At 32.2% G+C, this 25,828-nt stretch overlaps 3 protein-coding genes across 4 annotated transcripts; 2 read left to right on the forward strand and 1 right to left on the reverse strand.

The window, feature by feature from the left end:
• The first annotated feature begins 7,414 nt into the window (after window positions 1-7,414).
• Window positions 7,415-15,303, forward strand: LOC107924028 (uncharacterized). The gene is made up of 14 exons (XM_016854280.2): window positions 7,415-7,831; window positions 8,053-8,162; window positions 8,755-8,817; window positions 8,904-9,096; window positions 9,287-9,391; window positions 9,484-9,614; window positions 9,716-10,286; window positions 10,861-10,926; window positions 11,112-11,188; window positions 11,868-12,149; window positions 12,492-12,795; window positions 12,882-13,031; window positions 13,421-13,960; window positions 14,754-15,303. Exons 1-14 carry the CDS (start codon window positions 7,562-7,564, stop codon window positions 14,946-14,948), a joined length of 3,057 nt encoding a protein of 1,018 aa, XP_016709769.1. The 5' UTR covers window positions 7,415-7,561; the 3' UTR covers window positions 14,949-15,303.
• A 1,155-nt stretch (window positions 15,304-16,458) lies between these two features.
• On the reverse strand, window positions 16,459-19,818 carry LOC107912525 (asparagine--tRNA ligase, cytoplasmic 2). The gene is made up of 8 exons (XM_016840735.2): window positions 19,098-19,818; window positions 18,768-19,010; window positions 18,070-18,657; window positions 17,546-17,731; window positions 17,389-17,453; window positions 17,138-17,267; window positions 16,967-17,025; window positions 16,459-16,815 (listed from the first exon to the last, which is right to left on the reverse strand). The coding sequence occupies exons 1-8, from the start codon at window positions 19,524-19,526 to the stop codon at window positions 16,632-16,634; spliced, it is 1,884 nt and encodes a 627-aa protein (XP_016696224.2). The 5' UTR covers window positions 19,527-19,818; the 3' UTR covers window positions 16,459-16,631.
• A 2,930-nt stretch (window positions 19,819-22,748) lies between these two features.
• On the forward strand, window positions 22,749-23,708 carry LOC107923616 (EPIDERMAL PATTERNING FACTOR-like protein 9). Of its 2 annotated transcripts, none has more exons than XM_016853803.2 (3): window positions 22,749-23,034; window positions 23,180-23,250; window positions 23,355-23,708. In XM_016853803.2, exons 1-3 carry the CDS (start codon window positions 22,962-22,964, stop codon window positions 23,538-23,540), a joined length of 330 nt encoding a protein of 109 aa, XP_016709292.2. In that variant the 5' UTR covers window positions 22,749-22,961; the 3' UTR covers window positions 23,541-23,708. The 2 variants fall into 2 exon arrangements, with proteins under 2 accessions (XP_016709292.2, XP_016709291.2); XM_016853802.2 differs by having other exon boundaries at window positions 22,800-23,034; window positions 23,349-23,708.
• The last annotated feature ends 2,120 nt before the right edge of the window (window positions 23,709-25,828 follow it).

A 25,828-nucleotide genomic window follows, 5' to 3' on the forward strand; every position in this document is an offset into this window, starting at 1 on the left:
TCTTTGATGCTATTTCTCAACTTTTACTCTCCCATGAAATTTCTTCAGACCTCCGAAAGGGATTTATGTCCAACCTTGGACTTCATTCCTATTTACTAATACAATTATAAGATAAGCGCATATTTGTCCGATCAACTATAATGTAGAACACAATCAATACAGTACATAATATATAAAAAATTAAATAAATATTAAACTAAATTAGAAAGAACTGAACCAAAGCCAAGAAAAAGACCTATATATTACAATTATAAAGGATGAGACTCAAATTCAAACTCTCATCCTTAACTTTATTTCTCTATTCTAGAAGCCTTAAGAATAAATATATATATACACACTTTTAATTGAGAGTATGGTTTGACTTTATTGTTACTTTAAAGTGGTATTAAAACAAGAGGCATCTAATAATTTGATATAATTATGCAACTTTTGGCATGGTTCCCCCACATTTGCTTTAGCTTTTGGTTTTGTTCATTTATTTACGATGGGTAGCTCTCTTTATTAGATTCGCATGTGACTAACAAGCTTTTCCCCTCATTATTTGGAATAAAATGTCCCTTAATTCCAAGGGGCAGGCAGCAGTTAGATTGTCTCCTCACTAACCTTTACGAACTAAGGCAAGTGAAAAAGAAACCTCAACAATCAAATGACTCTCTACCCTAATCATATCTTTAACATACCGTTAACAATTTTGATACTAATAAATTCAAATTTAAATTAAATTATAAGTAAAATACCTTCAAACCCACTAATTTCTTATTGCGTCTTTTTTCATTTCATATACATTCAACTCTTTCTATAATAACTTTATTTGCCTGCTCAGATTTTATCTATTATGAAGAGGTGATAATTATACACCTATAACAATATGTCATTATAAGGAGATAACCGTTATAATCTTACCATAAAATTTATATTGTGAATTTTCATCATATAAAAAAAGTGAGAATTATGTTTAAAAAAAATAGGAATCAAATAACAAAAGTAAAAGATGTATAGCATGTACATATATTATTACTTTTATACAGCTTTTATTTTACATTCTTTCACATGATTAATTATAAACAAGTTCAATTAATCAATATGTGTTATTAAATTACATTAATTAATTTATCACGAGTTACTAAATTCAAGTAATCAATTTATAAGCTTATAATATTCTAAATTCATAGTAGAATATTTAATTAAGGAACATAATAGTTTATTGAATTGATATTTTTAATTTTACTGATTGAAAATTATTTTAATTTAATAAAATATAATTAATAGAGTTCTTCATGCGAAATTTAATCATTTTATTGAAATAGATGTAATTTTACTTAAAAATTTAGATCATATTTTGTTATAGATAACTAATTTAATAAAGAATGTACTTCATAATTATTAATGTTGCTATTATAAATGAAAAGTTATTATAGAGGGTTAAAATGATACATAAAACACAGTTCTTCTAAAAACTTAGTTGCTATATTGAAATGTTGTTATAATGGGTGGCTGTTATAGAGAGGGATGGCTATCTATTATTACAATATACAAATTTATCAAATAAAATAGGTTGATTGTGGATACTTAACTAAATGATATTTTATTTAAATTTGACATTGAAGATACCAACAAGTGTTGGGTATAATGGTAAGATTGGATTCTCAATGGAGAATGCAAGTTCGAACCTTGAAAATAATATTATTTGAAGGAGCAATTACGTATCTCCAAAAAGATTAGTCTTCATAGATCATGAATTGGAAACTAAAAATAAAATTTTGAGGAAAAAAATGCATGTTCTCTCTGTAGTGGCCCAAATTCGTTCAGCCTAGACAAAACAAAAACCAAAAGATAAAAAAATAATATTAATATCAAAGTCCATTTACGAAAAAAAAAAACAGATTGGCTCAACTTACAAGCTCAAACTTAAACTACCCTAACCCAAACCTACTAAACTCAATAACCCAGCAGCTCAAAAGCCCAAAACCTAAAATATTTTCAGACACACTAGCTCCCTCTCACGCCGCAGCCTCACCATGTCGACAAGCTTGTCGTCTGACACCTCCTTTGGCACCACCACTTGCAAAACAATAGAGAAACAGAAGCAAAAAGCAAAAGCAGAGAAAAGAAAAAAAAAACAAAAATAATATACCTTGTAATATATTTGGCTATAAAAGCCAAAATCATCTTGTAACACAAAGACAGAAAAAAAAAATACAAAAAATGAAGTTAAAAAAAAAGAAGGTAGCTTATTTTATTTGCTTTTTTATTCTGAAAAAACAAGAATAAAAATAAAGTTTAAACTTTTACCCATTAAGAGCCGTTGTCGAAAACCACCTTCGATTTGAGAAGCCTTAAAACCCATTGGGGTTCCTTTGAGGGCCTCACCAGAGAGAGAGGAAAGCGAATGGTTTCTTTTTCCTTTTTCTTTTTTTTGCTGATCTCGGCCTTTTTTGGGTGTTTTATCCCTAGATCTAACTTTAGGGTTTTGAAGTTTCGAAAGGATTTAAAAAAGGGTCTTTTTTTTTACCATCGTAGGCGGTGGTCGCCGGCACCAATAATTGTTGCGCGTAGCGATATGCGGCGGCCTTGTGGCCGGAAGGCTAGAGGAGATTTTAGAGAAAAAAAGAAGAACAAGGGAATTAAAAAAAAAAGATTGAAACCAAATGATTTTTTGGGAAATTTTTAATTTATATAGCCCCTCCAAAACGACGTAGTTTTGGCATGACCTGAAAATCCAACCCAAATACCCCATAGGATCAGCCCGTTTTTGGATGGAAGGGCTAATTTCCATTTTGGTCATTCCACTTTTTTTATCCTTTTTAATTTTGTCTGATTCCTTTTTATTTGTTTTAATTTTTACCCTATAATTTTAGTTTCTTTTCAAATCAGTTCCTTGACCCACTGTTGATCTACCAAGGGAATGACGCGTATGCTGAGTTGGGGAAAATAACACCTTGAGTCCCTATACTTTTTTTTGTTTTGATTTAATCCTTTGTTTGCTTTTTTTTTTAATTTATGCTTAGAATTTCTTTTAGCTTTCAATTTAGTCCTTTGCCTATTTTTTGTTATTTTATTATTTCTAACATTTTTATTTTATAATTATTTATATTTTTGCCCCTCTCTAAATTATGCAATTTTATTTACATCCTTGAGTAGTTATTTTTTTATTTTAGTTTCATTAGATATGACTATTATTAACAGTATTATTATCATGATCATGTTATAATCATTTACATTTTTACCTTTGTTACCTTTACTACAATCATTTTATTCTTTTATTATTATTTCATTATAATGTTATTTCATTTGTACCTATGTAGCTATTTTATTTTTGCCATTATTTTATTATATATTATGCTTACATGCACTCGTTCATTTGGTACCAAACTCAAACAAATTAATCACACATCACGTTAAATGTTATATTAGCTTGTACTCGATGCATAAGAAATAATAAAACAGAGACAATGTTCTTTATTTAGGGATTTGAGAAGTTGTGTCCTAACTTACAGGGTTCGACTTTCTCTTTGAGCCTAAATAATCAAACATATTTTTTTAAAATTGAATACACGTAGGACTTAGGTTATAATCAAACGGTAAGCGTTCTTATTTTCGAGAATTCAAGATTTTGTGCCCCAACTTAAAGGACATGATTTTTCGTCTCGATCAATACGAAATGAGGAAACTTTCTCATTAAAAATTCAATTTAGGTAGGGATTTTTTTAATACCATCAAATAACATCGCGCGAAAAGAATCGCATTTTAAATTCTCTTTGGATTTTCAATTTTTGATGTTAAGACATTAAGTATTAACTAGGTACCAATTTTGGACGTTATGAAGGGGTGCTAATCCTTCTTAATACGTAATAGACTCCCAAACTCATTTTTTGGATTTTGTAGAACGAAAATTATCGTTTTAGTAAATCTAACATTTTATTAAAATGACCAAGTTTTGAGGTGATTCAATCACACCTAATTAAAAAAGATTGGTGGGGACTCCATTTTCGTTTTAAATAAAAAGTCGATTTCCAAAAAGGTTTTGACACTCTCCATTTGATTGACAAAGCTCGTATTAAGAGTAGGCCCAATGATTTTTTATTTGTTAATTTTTATCATTAATCTTTATAGTATTCTAAGTTGTGGATTCAATCATTATACTTTAATTTAATATTTTTTATTTATTTCAAATTTTAAAATTTTAATTCTATCTAAATAGTAGCAGTCTACTATTTTCAAAATTTTATGTAATAAACATATCATCACGTGTGTAATATCATATAAACTAACTATTTTCATATAATACTAAAAAAATTAATATATAAGGCCTGAAAATGATTAAATTTGACAAGATGGACTAAATCCAAAACTTTCGCATAACACAAAACTAATATTAGAATTTAACTATTATCGTTTGGATCAAGATTAAAAATCTAAATTTTAAAAAATATAAAGATTAAAATTAACCAAATTAAAATTGAAGAAATTAAAATAAGATACCAAAGCTTCGGTGCCTGTCGAATCTCATTCCAAAATGATAAAACATGGATTAGTTTTCTCTCGTTAATAAGTTCAAGCCCATACATATTGGACCCGTACAGCACCTCCCTGGCCGCCATCCTTTCTAAGATTGTCTGTGTCATTTGAGCCCATGTCTAAATATGGGCTCTTCTTCCGTCTAAGTAGAAGGAGCCATTATAAAGTTTTCTTTGTTTTTTAGTCGGATTTTAATTTAATTTTTTTAAAAATCGCCACAGACCCATCTATGAATATTTTAGTAATTTTTGGTAAAATTAATTATTTTATATTTGACTTAAAAAGTATATAAAGAAACTTTGGTTTAGTGGCTACAAACTGTTCACCCATAAAATTTATTTTTGAGTTTTTTTTTTTTAAATCAAGTGATAGGCTTTTATATTTTTACTATTTAAGATTGCTCTAGTAGTCACTACGAGTTCAATACTTTATCTATCTATAATTTTATAATATATATAAAAATAAAAATTGAAAAAGACATTTAAATTGATTGAGAATATTTTTTATTTTAATTATATTACTGAATTTATATTATAATAATAATTTATTAGTATTATTATGTGGTAACAATGAAAGTAATTAATGAATATGGTAGTATATTAATGTGAAATTAATTAATTTGGTCATATCTTTTAAAAAATCTACTTAAATAATTACATAATATATTATTAATTAATAAATTTATAAAATCATTGAATACATTTGGATAAATTAAAAAAATAAAAACTTAAGTTTTTTAAATAATATATTTTCGGTATTTTCAATTGTTTAGAACATTTATGTTTCTTATTCAACAATAAAATTTAGTTCCATTAAAAGAAGTTTTATTTTGATGTAATTAACTAATTTATACAAATGTATCTTAGGAGGCCGTTCATTTATTTAATTCAATACAACTCTATGAGTTTCTTTATTTGCAATATATATATATTTCGTTTTTAGTTGTTTTTTTTTAAGAATTATGAGAATACTAATTAAACTTTCTTGTTGATTAAGAAATATAAATATTCGGAATAAATAAGTAAAAAATATAAAACCTAATATGTGATCAAGGTTAAGTCTTGAAATTGAACCTAATATGATTTATACTCATTAAAACCTAAAATTTGTAATTTTCTGTAATAATCCCGTCTAGAAATTTTGCTTACACAATCTTCATTAAAACGATCATAACTTGAGTTCTTTGACTTGGAATTAAACAAGTCAGAGTCTGTTTGAAATTAATGACTCTTCAATCAATATGAATATATCACAACCTAAAAAATATCTAGAATCCATTAAAAAATAACCTTAAAAAATAACATTAGTTAACAAAAATTATCCCATACACATATACATCGCATCTAAAATTGAGTTTGAATTTTGGTGATTTTTAAGCCTAATATTTTATTGGGTTGAATATTTAGCAAAATGATGATGCAATTTTGCTTTGAATGCCAATTACAGTAGAGGTCCGATGGCATCCAAAATGAACACCTCGTTCTTTTGAAAGGGAGAGGTGAAAAAGAAAAATCTCTGAGGTTATTGTGAAATTGGCTAAAACATACAATTCTGAAATTATTATGAAGAAATTAAGAGGGAGTTTGGTACGATAGTAAGTCATCATTTTGTTGAAAATTTCAGTATGCTACAAACTAATCAAATAGTTTGAAAATTAAAATTATATTTTGAGACAATTTTATCTTTTTCTTATTTTCATTATTTTTATGCAACACTTTTCACCTTAAAACCATAAAAAAAATTAATATTAATTTATTTTAAATACTATTTAATTCAGTTAAAAATTACATATAAAATATTTAAAATTTATTTTCAATAAATATATTAATTTAAAATAAATAGATTATTTTTGTTAAGAGTAAAAATCACTAAAAAGGCTAAAATTAACCAAATTTGTATTTTATTTAGTGGGTGTAATTTTAAAATTTATTATCACGGGTGCTTAGTCTAAAACTTGACTAACCATGAATACCTTTTAAAGGAAGATAGTATCTCTCTGTTGATGAATAAAATTTAGAGTTAGTTTATCATTTCTTTTGAAAATTATTTTTAAAAAGTGATTTGAAAAAGTTTGATTTAAAATTTAAGTTTTTAATATTGTTGTTAAAAAATACTTTTGAGAAATAAAATGTTTATTTTAGAGATTATATTATAAAGTAACGAATAAATATTTAAATAATTTTGAAATTAGTTAATATTATGATATTTTAGTAAAAATATAGAAAATATTTTGTTGTTAATATTTTAATATATGGAAAATAAATTTTAAATTATTTATAAAATTTAATTCAAATATATAAACTATATTTTAAATAAATTTTAAATTATTTATAAAATTTAATTCAAATATATAAACTATATTTTAAATATTAAAATATAACTAATAAATATTTGTAATTAAATATTAACAGATTTGTATAATTTTAAGGAATGCTTTTATTTTTATTTTTAATTAATGATTTGAAAAAAAAAGAAAATGGAAATACCATGTGTTTTCGAGTGAAGAAAAATAGAGGAATAAAAAAAAATACTTCTAAAGAAAAGCTAAACAAGTTAACTTCTCAGCAAAAAGTGCTTTTAAGTAAAATTGCTTTTGACTTTAAGTCAAAAGTGCTTTTTTTTCAGCATTGTTAAAGACAACCTTAAATGGGAGCAACAATTAAACTACGACCTAATTTAGGGATATTTTTCAAAAATATTTTTGAAATGTGGGAAGAAATTAAAATTTTTAACTTCTAAAATAAATAACTTATTGAAGAATATTTTTATCCAAAAATACATTTTACACATATTAAAAATAGTTATTGCTAAACTTACCATTCCGACAGAGAAAGTGAACTTAGCGTACACGTAATTGATCATTTAAGTAGAGGTTTCTGCTGTTTTAGCTTGGCTTCGGCTTTCGGCTTCGCCCAATAAAACTCGGAGTTGCCCTATCTCTCACATTCTAAAATCTCAAATGTACCATTCGAAGGCAGACAAACCCAAATAAAAAAAAAAGAAAAGAAAAAGAAAGAGAAAACATTGTTTTGATCGAATAATAATGGAATCAATACAAAGCAGAGTGGAGACATGGATCAAGGACCAAAGAGCCAAGATCCTCAAGGTCTCGTGGGGGCCGCTTCAGTGGCGGATGAGGTGGCATTGGCCGCCGTGGAACAACGGCGACATGGAGCAGCGCCAGAAACTCCATCAAGAGTACGAAAGGCGAAAGCGCCAACTCCAAGAGCTTTGCCGAGCCGTCAAAGCTGATTCTCTCTCGGATTTGCAGGACATTCTTTGTTGCATGGTCCTCTCCGAGTGCGTTTACAAGGTACAGCAATAATTGCGGCTTTCTCCAATATTTCCCCATCACGCCAATTTTATACACATATATATTAAAAGATGTTATGATTTGACAGTTAATTTAAAAAATTTTAAGTTCAAAGGAGCTAAGTTTTATCCATGTTTAATTACAAAAAGGAACTGCATGTCTTATGATAAATTTTCTATTATTTATGGGAAAAATATTCTTTTCCATCCCTTTCTTTGTAGAAACCTGCTACTGAGATGATTCGAGCTGTGAACAAATTTAAGGCTGATTTTGGAGGACAAATTGTTTCTATAGAACGCGTACAACCTTCTTCGGATCATGTTCCACACAGGTATTTATTTTTAACTCTATAATCTACACTCCTCGTCTATTACATAGTTGTAAACAATCTTTCATATTAACTCGAGCACAGATGAATGACCTTGTGCTGCAATAGCAAGCTATAATGATGTTGCTGAAGATGATTTAGTTTTTGTACGAATAACATAGTGATTCTTTACATAAAGTCGTAATTTTGATTTAAAACTGCATGCAATGCGAGTATGAAAACATTTTTTTTCCTATAAATAATAAATTTAACTGGAATTTTCTCATTACTTGTCAACGATTCGACATGCTTGTGTAGCTTTGGCCCAAATGTGGACAAAAAGGGGTTAAATAGAAAGGTAAGAAGAATAAGAGAGCATCATTAATGAGTTCGAATGCAGGTGTGTGCATCCATCCTAAATTTAAAAAATGACATATGGCTCATAAGGTGATTAACTTAGCTGGTTGCCTGGTTTTCATTTAGTCTGGATTAGGTCTTTGATGGTACTCCACCATGAAGTACTATTAATCAGTAGATGCATGCTTGCCGAAGATATTACCTTGCAATTTGGCTTTGTTGGTTCCCTTATTTTTCCTTTGCATCTCTCTCATTGCAGGTATCTGTTAGCAGAAGCAGGCGATACACTATTTGCTTCGTTCATTGGAACCAAGCAGTATAAGTAAGCATGGTTCGTTATAGTGTGACTCATTATTTCTTTCTTTCAGAAGCTTGAATTTGTTTTGTTTCATTCTTGATTTCTTTAAGAGATGTCATGGCTGATGCGAACATACTTCAAGGTGCTATATTTCATGAGGATGTGGCAGAGGAGATTGGCCGGATTGAATTAACTGAAGCCAACCGAGGCGAGAGACAGAAAGGAAATGAGGAAAATCAGTTCAATCCCTTGGAATCAAAACCTAAACAGATTAAAGATAGGCCTAAACCTGCTGCACATCGGGTTTGATAACAGTTTATTATTCATATATCATTAGAATTTATTTTCTTCTTTTTGTGGTTGATACTTAAATCTTGAACTTTCTTTCACTGCTCATACTTTTATGTAGTTAGTTGTTGTCTATAACTAAAAATACTTAGAGATTCTGCATAATTTTTCTTTAGTTATATTCATTCCAATTTATTATCTTTAGGGTTTCTTGGCTCGTGCTAAAGGCATACCTGCTTTGGAGTTGTACAGGCTTGCTCAGAAAAAGAAACGGAAACTTGTATTATGTGGACATTCTCTTGGTGGAGCAGTAAGTTTGATGGACTAGTTTTACTTAAGATTTACCTGATGTGTTTTTGTCAGTTAATCTATTTCATACCTTCTTTATGTATGACATAGTAGGTGGCAGCATTGGCTACCCTTGCCATTTTGAGGGTTATTGCTGTATCATCTTCATCAAAAGAAAGTGAAAGGGTTCAGGTCAAGTGTATAACATTTTCCCAACCTGCGGTAGGAAATGCGGCTTTAAGAGAGTGAGTGCTCTCCCTTTTTTGAAATATTTATCGTGTGGTTTTTTTATTATTTAATTTTCTCTGAAGCTAATTGTTTGTTCTGTGATGAACAAAATTTCCAGTTATGTTAACAGAAAAGGTTGGCAACACTATTTCAAGAGCTACTGCATTCCTGAAGATCTCGTACCTCGTATCCTGTCACCTGCTTATTTCCATCACTATAATGCACAAAGTTTATTGATGTCCTCTGGCATGGAAAATAACAGTTTACCAACATCAAAGAATGAACAAGGGTTACAGAAGGGAAAGACTGAGAGGTTAAAAGATAATGAAGGGGAGCAATTGGTTATAGGGGTAGGCCCTGTCCAGGGGCCCTTTTGGAGACTTTCAAGGCTTGTTCCATTAGAAGGAGTTAGAAGACAATTCAAAAAATACAGCAGAAAGCAACTCGACCCCATAGAGCCATCTGCAACTGACTCTAAAACTGCATCTTCCATTGAAGATGTAGTTGTTGGACCACAGTCTCTTGAAATTCAAGAGGGTACTGATGGCATATCTCTTAAACCAATTGCCAACACTGATAATTGTGAGTCCACGGGATCTGGAAAGTTGGCCGATAAAAACAATGGTAGTGGAGACAACAAGAGATGGCATAGTGTGCCTTCTTTACCTTCATATGTACCATTTGGACAGGTACATATTATGAAGGAATTCTTCTTAGTTCATTCATTTGTTTGTATTTCAATTAACTTAAAGCTACACATGCATGAAGGTGGAAAACGTTGATAATAGTTTGTCTCTGTTGTTTATTTGCTAAGCATAAGTTAAATAGGAGTTTTGAGATTGTTCTAAAAATTGGATTGTCATCACCAGCTGGTAACAGTTGTTTCATAACTGCTAGTGTCAATAGGCATGTAACTATCTAGTTTCTGTAAACTAGTTCTGATTAAATGATCCTAAGGTCTTGCTTCTGAGGAATTTGGAATTCCATGAAATGTTTAATGAGCTTTCTTACAAGTCAATTTGCCTTGCCGAGATATCTTTGGGGGTTTTGTTTCCCTTTCTGATGGTTGCAACCATTGTCAATTGTCACTACCCACTCAAATTGGAAAAGTCAGATATAGGTGGTTATTTTAGCGCCATGGCATCAGCCTAAGCTGTTCTCCTAATCATGCAGTGCTTAATGGTTGCTACAACCCACAAGTCTGTCATGTTATTATTTCAATTATTTATACAAATGAATTATTAATAAATTCACTCATAACAGCTCTTTCTCTTGGAGAATTCATCAGTGGAATCGCTCTCAGGTGCAGAGTACTCAAAGTTGACATCGGTATGAGTTTCTTTTGTTTATGGAGCTTCTGTCTAGGATTCCTAATGAATATTTCGTATTATGTACTTCATAAACTAGAGCATCATATTCAATATAGCCATTATTGCTTATGATTTGTGAGATGGGGATGATGTCTTCTTCAACCTCTCATTTTGTTTGCTTTCTTCTGGCAAAGACATGTTCAGGTCAGATCTGTGATTGTTGAATTAAGAGAGAGACTTCAATCTCATTCAATGAAGTCATATAGGTCTCGATTTCAAAGGTAATAATAAATTATGCAATAGTTTTAATGCCTACTGTTGTTTATTTTAATTTTTAGTTCTAAATTCTAATTGCAGTGTTGTATTTCTTTTTCTTCTTTTAAATCAGCTAGCATATTTAGTCCATTATATTGCAGAATTTGATCTTTTATGTTTTGATTTTTTTTCTCTCTCCTTTGATCTATTCTTAGTGACAAAAGCATAACTGATGCAGTGTAATTCAGTCAGAAAAGTTGCCAAATAGAGACCAGATTCTAAACAAATTGAAGATATAAACATATCAACTGTTCATGAACTCATATTCCTTTGATGGCATTAAGTGGCGTTATCCCATGTCTATTAAGTCTTGGGTTTCCCATGGCCTTATATTCGAGTTGAGTCCCTCCATGTATTACATTAGTTTTAGACTAGATGCTTAACATGGTATAACTCCATATGATATTGATGCTTCTTCTAAGGTTGTCCATATGTAGGGCTCTTGTGGAGCTAAACATGAGGGGGAATGTTAAGTGATGCTATCCCACGGGCATATGGCTGTGTGGTTGGATTTTGGGAACCTTTATTCTATTGAGTATGTCATGGAGATAGAGTTTATTCTTGTCTGGGAAATGCCAGTTGAATAATTCCTCTTGAGGCACCTTTGTTAGTGGATTGCATAAAATAAATGATTTTTTTTGGCAGAATTTATGACCTGTGCATGAATGATAATGCTTCATCCTTCTTTGGAATCGAGCAAGTGCAACAGTTTCCACATCTGCAGCAATGGCTTGGCCTTGCAGTTGCAGGTGCTGTAGAGCTTGGGCATATTGTTGAGTCTCCTATTATTCGTACTGCTACTTCCATCGTGCCTCTTGGTTGGAAGGGTATTCCTGGAGAGAAGAATGCAGAACCATTGAAGGTTGATATTACTGGATTCAGATTGCATCTGTGCACACTATTTCATGCTCAAGTAAATGGAAAATGGTATGATTGGACTTATTGGTCATCCTTTTCTTGTTTCTAATTTTGTTTATATATTTTTTTATGTCCATAGTATGGTTAGATGTAGTCATAATTCTTCAGGATTCTCATTGGGAAGGGATTAATGACAAAACAACTGAACTCAATGCACATTAGTGTTCAATCCTTTTTTTAATACAGTTTAGCAAAATAATACATGCTGCTGGACAACATCCGTCATTCAAACAAATGCATGTAAAAACATGGTATTTTGGTCTACATTTTATATGCTCAAAGTTGCACCAATCTCTTTCTCTTTCCTTGGCGTGTGACAAGCACTTTGACATGATGTTGGTTCTTATTTAGGTGTTCAACTACCGTGGAATCATTTCCTTCAGCACCAGTTTACTCATCTGGGAATGGGGAACCACCAGAATTACAAAAAATAAGAGTCTTAGTAGGGGCTCCCTTGAGGCAACCTCCTAAGCATCAGATAGTAGCAGACACTGTTAATTTCAGTCGAGAACATAATATTGTATCATCTCATCAAGAAAAATACATAAGGCCAGAAGGTTTGAATGACTTTTTCATATTCTGTACTAGTGATTTTACTACTGCATCGAAGGAGGTTCATGTTAGAACTCGTAGGGTACGACTTCTTGGTCTAGAGGTATTCTTCACTTTCAACCTGTAAATTTTGTATTTTTTGTTTTCCAGTACGAACATGGTTTGAATATTTTATTTATGAGTTACTAGGGTGCTGGTAAGACCTCTCTTTTCAAGGCAATACTTGGTCAAGGCAAATTGTCCGCTATTACCAATATAGAAAATTTACAAGAAGCTGATTTTCGGGATGGCATTGCTGGCGGTTTATGCTACAGTGATTCGCTTGGGGTAAATTTACAGGTATTTTTTTTGTGAGTCTGAGAAATATAATTGAAACTTCTATGATTCAAAGTTTTCTATGCAGTATAGATTTATTTTGTTTGAATATATTTGTGAAGTTCTAGAAGACAATAATGCTTGTACAGTGGGATAGCAAATATTATATCTCACATTGTTGTAGACTTCTGTTCTGCGAATTTATGGTGGAGCTTGGGCAGTACTGCAATTTAACATTATTTATTCTTAAAATATTTGTTGAATATAAGCTTTAGATTTTTTTGGTGCTAAAAAGGGTCTTAGCAGTTGAAACCAATCTGTAATTTGAGCTTTATTAAATATTATATTCACCTTTTGGGTCTTTTAAGGAAATTGCACTAATTTATTTAGCTTTGGATTTTTGTATGTTGTAGGAGCTAGCCATGGAGGCTTCTCGGTTTAAAGATGAACTATGGAGGGGAATCCGTGACCTTAGTAAGAAGACTGATTTAATTGTTCTTGTGCATAACTTATCCCATAAGATACCTCGATACAATCATCCAGATGCATTACAACAATATCCAGCCCTTTCACTACTATTAGATGAGGCAAAAGCTCTTGGAATACCTTGGGTCCTTGCAATAACAAACAAATTTTCTGTTAGTGCACATCAGCAGAGAGCTGCAATTAATACAGTTGTTCAGGCATATCAAGCATCTCCAAGCACGACTGAAGTTATCAATTCATGTCCATATGTTATGCCTGGTGCTGTTAGTGCTTCATTGCCTTGGGGTGTAATAAGTAGTGAAGATTCTGATGGGAGAATGGGTGTTCAGAAGCTTCTGTCTGCTCCTATTGACCTTGTTCGCCGACCTTTCCAAAGGAAAGATATTATTTTCCCTGTGGAGCGGGTTAATTCTCTCTGCCATCTTGTCCACCGTGTTCTTCGGAGCCATGAAGAGGCTTCACTGGAGGTACAATCAGAGATTATAAATAGCTCTTAATATGCATAGCTACTAATCAGTTTCTCTTTTGCAGGCATTGGAGGGTTTATAAAGAAATAAAAACATTACAAATTTAGATATGCTTAATCAATTCAGAAACTAGCTGAAAAAGACTGAATGAATAACAAAGCAAAATATATAGTTGCTATGTTGTGATTGATATTGAAACTTTCATGTGGTAGGCATTTGCTTTGATAATGTTGAATATTTTTATGTCTAACTGAATGTGTTGAAAGGCATTTGGGAACATGATTGACCTTTCTAATGTGTGATGTAATAGTGTCTAGAAGAACATAATCCATACAATATGAGATCTATTTGCTTTGTGTATCTGCTGCCCTCGTACATTTAACCAGACAGCTTAATATTGATGCAGGGGAATATATTCTGCGCCACCTGATTTGGTTCATGAGCTTTTGCAAAGTTACTCCTTATTCCTTGTAGTCTAGTTGATGTATGTTTGTAGTGCATATAACATGACATCTCAGGATATGACCCAATTCCCTTTTCTTTTAAAAATGTTTATAGATGAATTCCTTGGGCATATACCCATATTCATTTTTAACGGTTAATATCTTTAGGATAAACTGACTGTTATCTGCACATTGGTAAAATATACAGGAAATATAAACATCAACTGACCAGTACCTGGTTATTTCTGATATTATGCTATAATGAACTACATTGTTTGGTTTGTTGTTACTTTTGATGATCAGATGGTGATGAATAAATTTTGGGTTTCTTGTTGCATATCAAATTGCAGGAACTTGTTAGAGATAGGCTTTCATTGGAGTTGGCACATGACCATGCTATGGGTGCAATAGATGGGAAGAAGGATTCTCAAGCCAAGGCATTATTCTCTCTTACATCAGCTGCTGTAGGTGCCTCTTTTGGTGCTGGTGTGGGTATTATCTTGGCTGTTGTCATGGGTGCTGCATCTGCATTGCGAAAACCTTGAAACAACCTTTCGCATTCATATATACGAATATATTATATATATATGTGATGTTTAAGGAGCAAGTCCTCTTTGATGTGGGGGCCAGGTGTGTTGTGCTTTCTCCATCAGTGTAAATATTGTTGATTTTATAAGAATTTAACTTTTAGATGCCATTAGTAGGTAACAGAGTAGGGATGAGCAATGGTTTAGGGTTACCTACGATTTTTCATGAATCAATGGATTTGAATCAAAATTTAGGTGGTCTTGTGATTTGATGAGTGTTTCATGATTTAAAATTTTTTAGGATCGATACTTTTAGGACCGATCCTGCATGTGGCTATATTTATTATTTCTAATCCATGTACATTTATTGGAACTTCTGACTAGTTGTTCGTTTGGTTCATTTTACTTGAGATCATTTTATTACTCCTATCATTCTATTACCGGACGTTTAACTTAGTGACTAATTTACCCATCATTTAGTCTCAGTTAAAATTTCAGCATTTGTAATCCCATGATTTAAAGGATTCTGAGAATTTTGGAACAATTAGTATGAATTTGTGAAAGAAAAAGGAAAATGATTTGTCCAATATTGTGTGTATATAAAACTTTGTCAACAAATTATGTTCATAGTTACATATAGAATTTAATTTGTTCCTAACTGAGATATATATAGTGTCAACATTTTTCTAATAATACTTAAAAATTGCAAATGGAGAATATTTCTGAAAATAGTTCATAGGAACAAATGTTGACACTAATTAAAATGGAAACTTTAAAAAGAAGAAGCATGGCTTTATCCTACAGTGCTCTCCTTTTATTATCGTTTCTGGGAACTCTGGGCTAAAATCTGCAAATCCTTTGGGACAGTTTTGTAATCAAGAGGCTATCATAAGTCGCAGTAGCCTGATATACGATTATATCATTTGCTGGCTAAACAAGTCTCTCAAGTTCTTTTGAAAACTGATGTTGCTACTTCCTATGGCAAGGACCCTGACCAAGTCTATGGCCTGGCTCGGTGCAAAGGAGCTGTAGGCAGCAAAGAGTGTTCGAGTTGTATCCAAGACACATCAAAGCAAAACCGGCAACATTGTCTGAACCAAGGCAATGCGAGGATTTGGTTTGACCATTGCTTTTTACAGTTTAGCAATAAGAAGATGGGTGGAAGAGTTGCAACTTATCATTTGGTATGGACTTTATTAGCTTTGAGAAGGTTGCAGATACTGAAAGTTCTCACAAGGAGATAGAGTTGGTGATGGATAAATTTAGATGTCGTGGATGTGCGAAACTTGAGACCGTAGTGTCAAAGTTTGTCACTGGTTGCAATGGAACAGGGCATGTGGGGCTTATTTCAGAGGGATTATGTTCAATACCCGGCAATTGCTGCTGGAGATCTCTCCATAACTTTTCCAGCAACCTAAAAGGGGGCATATAATACCGCTGATATCATTCTCTTATAATGACTGATTACATTACACCTGGGAACTAGCATTCTGTGAGATTTGCAAGCCATGTGATCGTTACTTTTCGGTTAATAAATTCTTTAGTTGCATTAACTTGGTGTACTTGGTATCAACAAAGAATGATACATTTCTCCTATGCAGCATTTATATATATCTGTTTACACAAGCTTCTCTTTTTCTGAAACACAAGCAAGTTGAAACTGTTTTATCTGTAGTTTTTATGCACTTCAACACTCCCTCCTTAGTTGTTGGCTTTGCCATGAGTTCTGGTAAAGGGAATAACATCTCTGACATCAGTTAGGCCAGTGGCAAGGAGAACCATCAGGTCGAACCCTAGGCTGAGTCCAGAGTGCTTGACTGTTCCATGCCGGCGAAGATCTAAGTACCATTCGTACTGATCTTTTGACAAGTCGAATTCCTTGATCCTGAATTTAGAAAACCATGGCAGACGATCAAGCTAACTAGTTAGTGTTTCACTACTGTCGCCAGTTTTATTTAAATCGAAAATTTCCCAACATATATTTGCAAATTATGCTTACTAGGAGTGAAAATATATGGTGCAATAAAACAATATACCTTGCATTTAGCATGTCAAATCTCTCCTCATTCTGGCTGCCTATAATCACTGTTCCAATCTGCATACACATTATCTAGCTTTATAACCATTCTAAACTACCACACTGTTTTGGTGCCAGAAGATATTTGTATTAAGATGTTCTTCATCATTTGAGAAAATTTTAGACTTACCTTGGGCACAACCATCTCAAATGCTGCAACTGTTTTTCCATCATCATTCAAGCGTACATAAAATGGCTTAACTGCTTTTGGATAATCATAAATAATTACAGGCCTCCTGTAGTGATCATCAGCCAAGTAACTGCCATCGAGTAAATCGATACAGTAAGAATCACACTAATTGGAAAATGGTTCACGTTCAATTCTTTATCATATTTGCATTGGTACTTCTAGGCTGATACCGAGAGCCACATTATACATACCTTAGATGTTCATCTGTCAAAGGGACACCCCACTGAAGCTGTGTTTCAAAAGCCTTGTCTGTAACCTGTTGTCCAAGAATGAAAAGGTTTTGTCAGATGGAAGTTGCCAAAAGATGATATGTTGGCTTGATAGGAGTTGCATGATATCCAGGTTTACCTTGCTCAAAATTTCAACTGCTTCTCTATAGGAAATCCTGTCATAAGAACTTGATGCCATATATTCAAGACGATGGGCGACAGTCTTGTCGATTCTTTTCGAGACAAACTTCATATCTTCTGAACAGTTATCCAATATCCATCTGCATAGAAATTTGAAACAGTCCTCTGCACATTTCATGGCATCCTGGAAAGTCCAATCAAAGATATCAATGTGATCTTAATATATGAAAAATTCATTCACATATAAGCTGAATAAGAAACAGCTAGAGATATGTAAATCCTCAAAACTACTGAATTTATGTCACCAGAAAGGGAGGGGAAATAATTCCAGTTTAGAAGGAAACTGCACGTATTTTCTCAATGGAAGATGTGCAACAGTTATTAGGCATACTGCAAATACAGAGTAACTCGAACTACCTAAGGACTTGAAGAAGAGCTGAATGATAATAGAATGGAAATATTTATCTGACATGACCATGAAATTACATAAGATGCTTGAACCTTGATGATGCAAAGGCTTACCTCTAGTTGTGCAAAGGCCATTTCGGCCTCAACCGTCCACATTTCAGCCACATGCTTTGCGGACACTGTTTTATCAGCTCGAAATCTGGGTCCAAATGAGTAAACATGTCCAAGAGCACATGCGTAGCTCTCCAGATGAAGGCGGCCCGAAACAGTTAAATAAATCTGGCGACCAAAGAAATCAGCATTGAAGTTCACTAAGTCAGGCTTCACTGCAGTTACGGGTTTGGATTTTTCTCTTGTTTCAATCTGTTGTGCTAATTCATTTGTTTTCTTCAGGTCCTGAACAGCAGCAGCAAGTGCTTCTCTATTGCTGTCACTTCTCTTGAGTTGTTCAACTAGACTTGATTTCTCCTGTATGGCAGCCTTAACAGTTTCCGGGCTAACACCATCAGCATCACTAACACCGATCGGCGACTCTTTCTTGCTTGTTTCTCCTAGAAGAGTTGTGACCTGAAACTTTTCACTGAACCCTTCAGGGTCTGTAGTTGTCATAATTGGCACTTGCACATGTAAAAATCCACGGTTCTGGAAGAATGTGTGGGATGCGAAATCTAAGGTGTTGCGAATTCGTGCAACGGATGCCACCTGCAACAAAAAATCATAGCAATTAAAGAGTAGCATACTAGGTTCAATCTTTAAGGTATTTTGTCTTATGACAGAATGTTGAGAAAAATAGCAATGTATGCAAAGAATACCGTAGTTGTCCTAGGACGAATATGGGGATAATCCCTTAAAGAATCAAGGGGTAATCTTTTCCTTGACAAAGGATACTTATCTTGCTCTACTGTCCCAACATGAAGAATCTTCTCCACTGTAAGCTCAATGGTTTGTTTTCCAAGTGCTGATGGATTTCCCAGTACACCTTGGGCTAATATACATGTTCCAGTTGGTAGAATCTGGCCGGCAGACACTGGAACTATAGCTGAATCTATCACAACCTGAGATTAGGAATTTTCATGATCAAGCAATCTATAAATAATCATTTCAAAGAAACAGAACAAAGCATAATTAGATTTGAGGGTTACCCTCAGACTTGAAACACAAGACCCATCGTTTATATCTAAAAGGAATATGGAAGGAGGAGGTGGTTTAGGAATCAAAGACTCCAACTTTTGTCGAACAGCTGGGGAACTAGCAGAGCCGCCCAAAACCCTGATAATGGTCCTGAAAAACGGGATTCGAGATTGAAGAATTTCCACGCAGGTAACGTCTTTAGTCCCATGAGAAGCAGCAGGGAAAGCATCGGCTGCCGCTGGGGGTGGTGATTGTGGCGGCGGAAGAGGCTCCTTCTTTACCTCCTTGGAAGATTTCACCCACCCTCCAACCACCACTGTGGTACCAACCAGCCCCGTCTCGCCATCACCACTTTCCAATATGGTTTTCAAGGCCACCCGGTTGGTGTACATCAAAGGCATCAATGGGGAGTTTTTCACCTGGGGTTCTTGAGATTCCATGCTTTATTACAGAAAAAAGAAGAAGAAGCTGAACTAGGAAGGGAATGGAGAGAAGTATGTGAGTAAACAAGGTTTATAAATGGCATGGTAGAGGAGGAGGGTGATGATATAGAGAGAGAAAAAGGGTGCTTTTCTTTGAGAAGGAAGAGAATGGGAAGCAAAGGAAAGGGATTGTTTGCCTGCATTGACATAGTTTTTTTTTTCTTGGGTGTAGATGATAATGGCGAGGCCAAGGGACATAAACAGGAGAGTAAGGCTTGGCGGCAAGGTTAGGTATTCTTCTAAAGTTGGGTATCCGCGGGATTTTCACACTCTCCAACTGTTTTACAAACATTAATCAAAGGTTTATTATACTTTTACCATTTTTCTTTTTATTACTTTTTTAATTTATTTTTTTTATTGGTGAATTATAATATTAGGACCAAAACCCCAACTGTCAACGTAACTAATATGGAATCATACTAATATGGAATTTATGTATTAAATTCCAACTGTCAACGCGACTCAAACTCAAATCATACCTGAAACAATAAACACCGAGGTTATTTTAATTTATGTATTAAATTAACTAATATGGAATTATGGATTGTTTCAATTGATTGAGAGCCGGCAAACGACTTCAAGTTATCAATAACCTATAACAAAATTAAATTCTATTAAAATTACATTATTTTTTAGGTTTTTTTCATTTTGACTTTAATTTTTTTTTCTATTATTTTGACCCTCAACTTTCAAATTTTAGTCAAAGTGTTTTTTTTACAAAATAATTGACTAAACTATTAATATTTTAACGAAATTGATGTGGCTACTTGCGTGGCAAATCATATGTACTTCGTTGCCGACGTGAATAATTATTTTTAACATTTTTATGAACCTTTTTGAAAATTATTGGTATTATTATTTCGAATTTTTATTAAATATTCGCAGATTACCATGTAAGCTATCATGCCATTGTTGTTAAAGTTTTAACATTTTAGTCAAGTTCTCCATCTAAAGGAAAACAATGACTAAAATTTAAAGATTGAGAGTCACATGGATTAAAAAAAGATCAAAATGACACAAGAAGTGGCTTTGTTTTACTATTTTATCTTTATAATTTTAAGGGAGAATATAATTTTTGGCCCCTAAATTTGGCAACTAGGTCCATTTTGGTCCTTAAAATTGACAACTAAATACATTTTGGTCCCTAAACTTGGATTCTATCAATATTTGATGATGTAACTAGTGTTATTGGAACAAGACCAGATTGAAAATTGATCGGTATCATAGTCTAAACAAAGGGGTTGAATTGATTGATTTGGAAACTATTTGAAATTGGTAAAAACGAAAAAAAATTTAAAGTTGAACATGTTGAACTAGTTTAATAAATTTTTTATTTTATTTTATTTTAGATTTTTATGAATTTTTAATTATTTATTTAATTCTTATCGGTCCAACGGTTGAATCGATCGAATTGATTGAATTGAGAATTGGTGATTTGACCTGTTTAACCACCAACTTGGTTATTAAAACATTGAATGTGACATTCTGAGATTATATCATATCATTGCCTAGAAATTTATATAAATTTTTTAATTTTCAAGTGATGATGTGGCACAACCTCAAAATGTCACTTTATCAAACTTTGATATTTTTCAAATTTAAATATAAAAGTAGACTTAATTATCAAGTTTAATACCAAAGTCAACTTAATTATCAAATTCAAAAACAAAAATTATATTATCCCTAATTTTAAATAAGCACAAAAAAAATAATTTTGGGAAATATGTAGTGAGTCTCATTGATGGGTTAGTCATGAAACATGACTCGTGCATTTCCCCCAAGGCCCAATACTCCACGCTATCATATCCAACTTTGGTTCTTATTTTCTTCTGTTTATCACTACTGGTTTTTTATAGAGGTGATTCATACAAAGGCATCACATTAAATATGAAGGACTTGATACAAACCCTGGTGTAATGGGGAAATTCTTCTTATGATGGAATAAGGAAGCATGGGTCTGATATGGAAGAAGTAGCATGATAAGCCACAGTCCACAGGGCAAGCACATGCCTGCCCACACACCATTTTCACTAACCTCGAACATATTGTCGGTTGACTTATTGCCTCTCGTACGTTCAAAAACACAAGTGAGTAGCCTGGAAGCATTGTTGATCTGGTTGGGATTTGAGTAAAAAGATATCTTTAAAAGAATTCTATTTTCCATTTCTTGGGAATTGTAGAGATGCAATATAGTAATTACTGTGGCATAGGACATTGTGGTACATTATCAATCAGTCTTTTCAATGACAAAAGTTAAATACTTTCTACAACATTCATCCAGGGATTGCATATGGTCGATGTTCTGGATGCTTCCTTTTTGTGGGGGCTGTTCCATTCATCTTAAGGGCAAAAATAAATTATTTCCTCACTATAAGTCTATAACTGTTCATTGGTTGTGTCATTAGTATAGATTTAAAAGTCATTTTAACGGACAAAAAGGTATGATAAAAAAAAACTCGAAAAATTGGTTTGAGTAAAATATAAGGTTAATTTTTATATGGTCAAGTTTTAGATAAAATTTTTTGTTTGGATTCTGAACCAACTTGAATATATTATATTAATTATATATCAAATAATAATTATATATATTTACATTTATATCAAATCACTAATTCAATAATAATTAAATTTATTATCTAAAACCTAAAAAAGATTTACCCAGCTAAATAATTCAACCCAAAATATAAAATTTTAAAAATTATATTTAATGTAATAAAATATTGATTATATTTATTTGTATTTTAAATATATTTATTTTATTTATAGTAGTTTTTTAATATAAATTAGAAAGTTTTTATTTTATTGTTTTTAGTGTATTTAGTATATTATATTTTAAAAAATATTTCCAAATAAAACTAATTTAAAAAAATTCAATTATGAGCAAGTCAAGTCAAGCTCGAGTTTATTTTTCTTAAATTGGACCGGGCTTGAGTAAAAAAGTAAATTTATTTTTTCAGGCTGGATCCGATTCTGATTTGAAAAATTTATCTAGATACCTTGTATAAACCGAACCCAACCTAGTAGCAACTCTAAGTACAACACACCTTAAGTTTCCCCTTTTAGCCCCCACCAAAATATCAAGCTCAATCCAATCCTTGAAGAAAGCAAAATGGGCATTTTTGTAACTCCAAAAGTCAATCCACTGCTCTCATGGTTTAGCCACCAACAAGCAAATCTATCGGCCTTGATGTTTGGGAACCTCTCATGTGTGCACCTCTGAGTCACTGAATGATTTGCCAGTCTATCTCTTTATGGTCATTAATTGACCACAAATCTCTTTAACTCCCCCCCCCCTCCCCTTTTTATCTCTCTCATTTATCCTACCATACATATTTGCCCTACAACTTCATCCCGTATATATTCACCTTCTAACTTTACAATACAAAGGCTACAATGGCCAACCTTAATCTAAGCTGCTTACACATGCTATTCTTCACCTTCTTCCTTGCAGCGCATGCAATACAAGGTAAAAAGTCTGCCCCCTTATACTCGAATATTGTATTTATATATCAGGGATATATTCTCTTCTATGTTGCTTTCTAAACAATGTTGCATACTTGGGTTGGCTGTTATGAACTTTTTTTATACGCTTATGGTTCAAATTTTTGCAGGATCTAGAACAACCCAAGTAATACTTCCTTTCCAACAAGGGGTCTATTTTTCTCCTCCATGGGACTTGCAGGTAAGGGAGTTTCACTTTCATTGCTTACTACAAAATCCCAGCATTTGCTTCACTTGTTTTACAAAATTCCAGACTTTCTGACTGAAACATTTCTGAAGCAACAGAGCAGCAATGAAGCAAAGATGAAAAGAAATTCAAGGAGATTGATGATTGGATCCACAGCTCCAACCTGCACTTACAATGAATGTAGAGGATGCAAATACAAATGTAGAGCTGAACAAGTCCCAGTGGAAGGAAACGACCCAATCAATAGTGCATACCACTACAAATGTGTTTGCCATAGACCATGATTCAAGTTTTGTTGCAAAGTTTGAAGGGACATGATGTCGTTTTATCCTTGAAGAACACATTGCACCTTAACAAATTTCCTGCTTCAAGGAAAGTTTATAATTAGTTTCTTGTTGGCATGTTATATCAAAGCTCTATAAAGTAATAGAAAATCAAGTAGCATTTGCCTTTAAAATTTTTCTTCTTTCATTTTTGTGAAACCAAGATTATTTGTGTTGATAAATTCCAGTCTTATTCATGCATATAATGATATTAGTCTTGAAGATTTATAACAAGGTTTATATTGCACCCTTTATAATTTGAATATTTACATATGATTTGCTTTTTCCCACATGGGTTGAGCTTATTTTTGTTACCTTTGGTCCAAAACAAAATGGAAGATAAGAACAACCTGAAACACTATACGATAACAACTTCTGGTTTTTGGGATTATTGCTTTGACAACGTGGCATTAATATAATAATCATATTTCAATATTACCATTAAGTAACTTATTGAATTGATGTCATAATCAATTAGGCATCAGTTCAATTGGATAATGATGAAAATAATTTTATTTTACAAAATATTATCATATTATTTTGAGTAAATTTTTGTCAAATATATAAATATATAATAGAGTTTATACCTAAATCTTTTATAATCTTTTACGGTCTAACAAATTCAGTAATGAGGTCTAAGATTCCGTATCAGTTGATGATGTGAGCAAAAGAAGAAGCTAACTGTTGAGCAAATTTATGGAGAATGCCGGTGTTAAGGGTTTCTTCAAGTGGAAGATTTTTTTGTCATTCGGCAAGTTGGAACATGTGGCAGCGGTCCCAAATATTAAAAGAAAAGCTAACAAAAGTTTTGCATGCCCTACTCTTTCTTTTTAGTTTTGAATCCATTAAAATTGCACAAAATGGCAAAATTGGAAACCAACAAAGAAGCCAGAAAGCTCATACGGGGGAGGCCCCATTTTCAGAGTATGCAAAACAAGCAAGACCCGCCAACATTTAAATATGCTTGATGGCATTTTGGCTCTCTTGCAGTCGTGGGCCTATGTTTCTCTGCTTACTACACATTCATGAATCCCTCACACAATTAAAATCTCTGCTCCCCACCTATGTGTTCTTTATCTTTCAGCTGAGCTCCACCGATTTTATTGCTGCGTTGGATAAAATTAAAATTTTTAATTCCTACTTTTGTGTGTAAAAAAATTATAAGTAAATCAACATTGAAGATACGATAAAGATTTACATTTTGAACTAAGAATATCAACTTTTATAAAGAATTATTATAACTCTACAATTATGTTCATGTTTTTGTTTTGATTACTTAACTTTAAAAATTTCCAATTTAGGCACTAACGTTTAAATTCATTTTTGTTTTGGTCACTTGCCATTAAATTGATAACGGAAAGCCTTTTCTAACTGGTACAAGAACACATTTAGTCTTCAATACTTACATATTCTATCAATTCGATCCTAATTCTAAACAATTCAATAATTTAACCCTTCACATTTACAAATTATATTATTTTGATCCTCAAACTTACTAACTAAAACTTTCAACTTTTAAATCAGAGGCATTCCACATCTAATAATTGTTTTTTTTTATGGTTGAAATTATCATATTCGATACATAACTCTTTTTATTTATATTCTTAAGAAGATAGAGATGCAACATTACAACCTATTTGTAGAAGTGATATACTATTAAGTTTCGTACGGGATGTAACCCATATGCCACATAATGGCTGTAGACCCCCTAAAAAAGACGTGTGTAGAAATAAACACTAAAGAGATCTCAAGAGAAATAAATGATTCAATGATCTGATCAAATAAAATAATATTACTATGGTTCGAGAGAAAGTAAAAGTCTCTACTTCGACTCGAACACGATAGTGGAAGTGTGTTGAATCAAGAATAGATAGTAAGCGCATTTATTATGGGCGCTTTATTCTGTCTCCACTTATGAAATGTCAAACCGGCAATGTTAGAAATTAACTAATCACCATTTTTTTTGGTGAAAAAAGTTAACTAATCACCATTGAAAATAATAAAAAAATATAAATTTTAAAAATATAATATATAATAAAATTATATAAATAGTTTAATATTTTTTAAAAATATTTTTTCACTTTGACTAGCATAATTTTAGCTTGTAATTAATTTGTTAAATGATTTCACACTAAATTAAATTATTAGTGATATGTATTGCTTATTGTGGATTTAAAAATTAAAAAAAATTAAAAATAAATAGATCACATAATAATCTCTTAATTAATTTATAAAAATAAAAAAAATCA

The sequence above is a fragment of the Gossypium hirsutum genome, chromosome A11, assembly GCF_007990345.1.
Source record: "Gossypium hirsutum isolate 1008001.06 chromosome A11, Gossypium_hirsutum_v2.1, whole genome shotgun sequence".
NCBI lineage: Eukaryota > Viridiplantae > Streptophyta > Magnoliopsida > Malvales > Malvaceae > Gossypium > Gossypium hirsutum.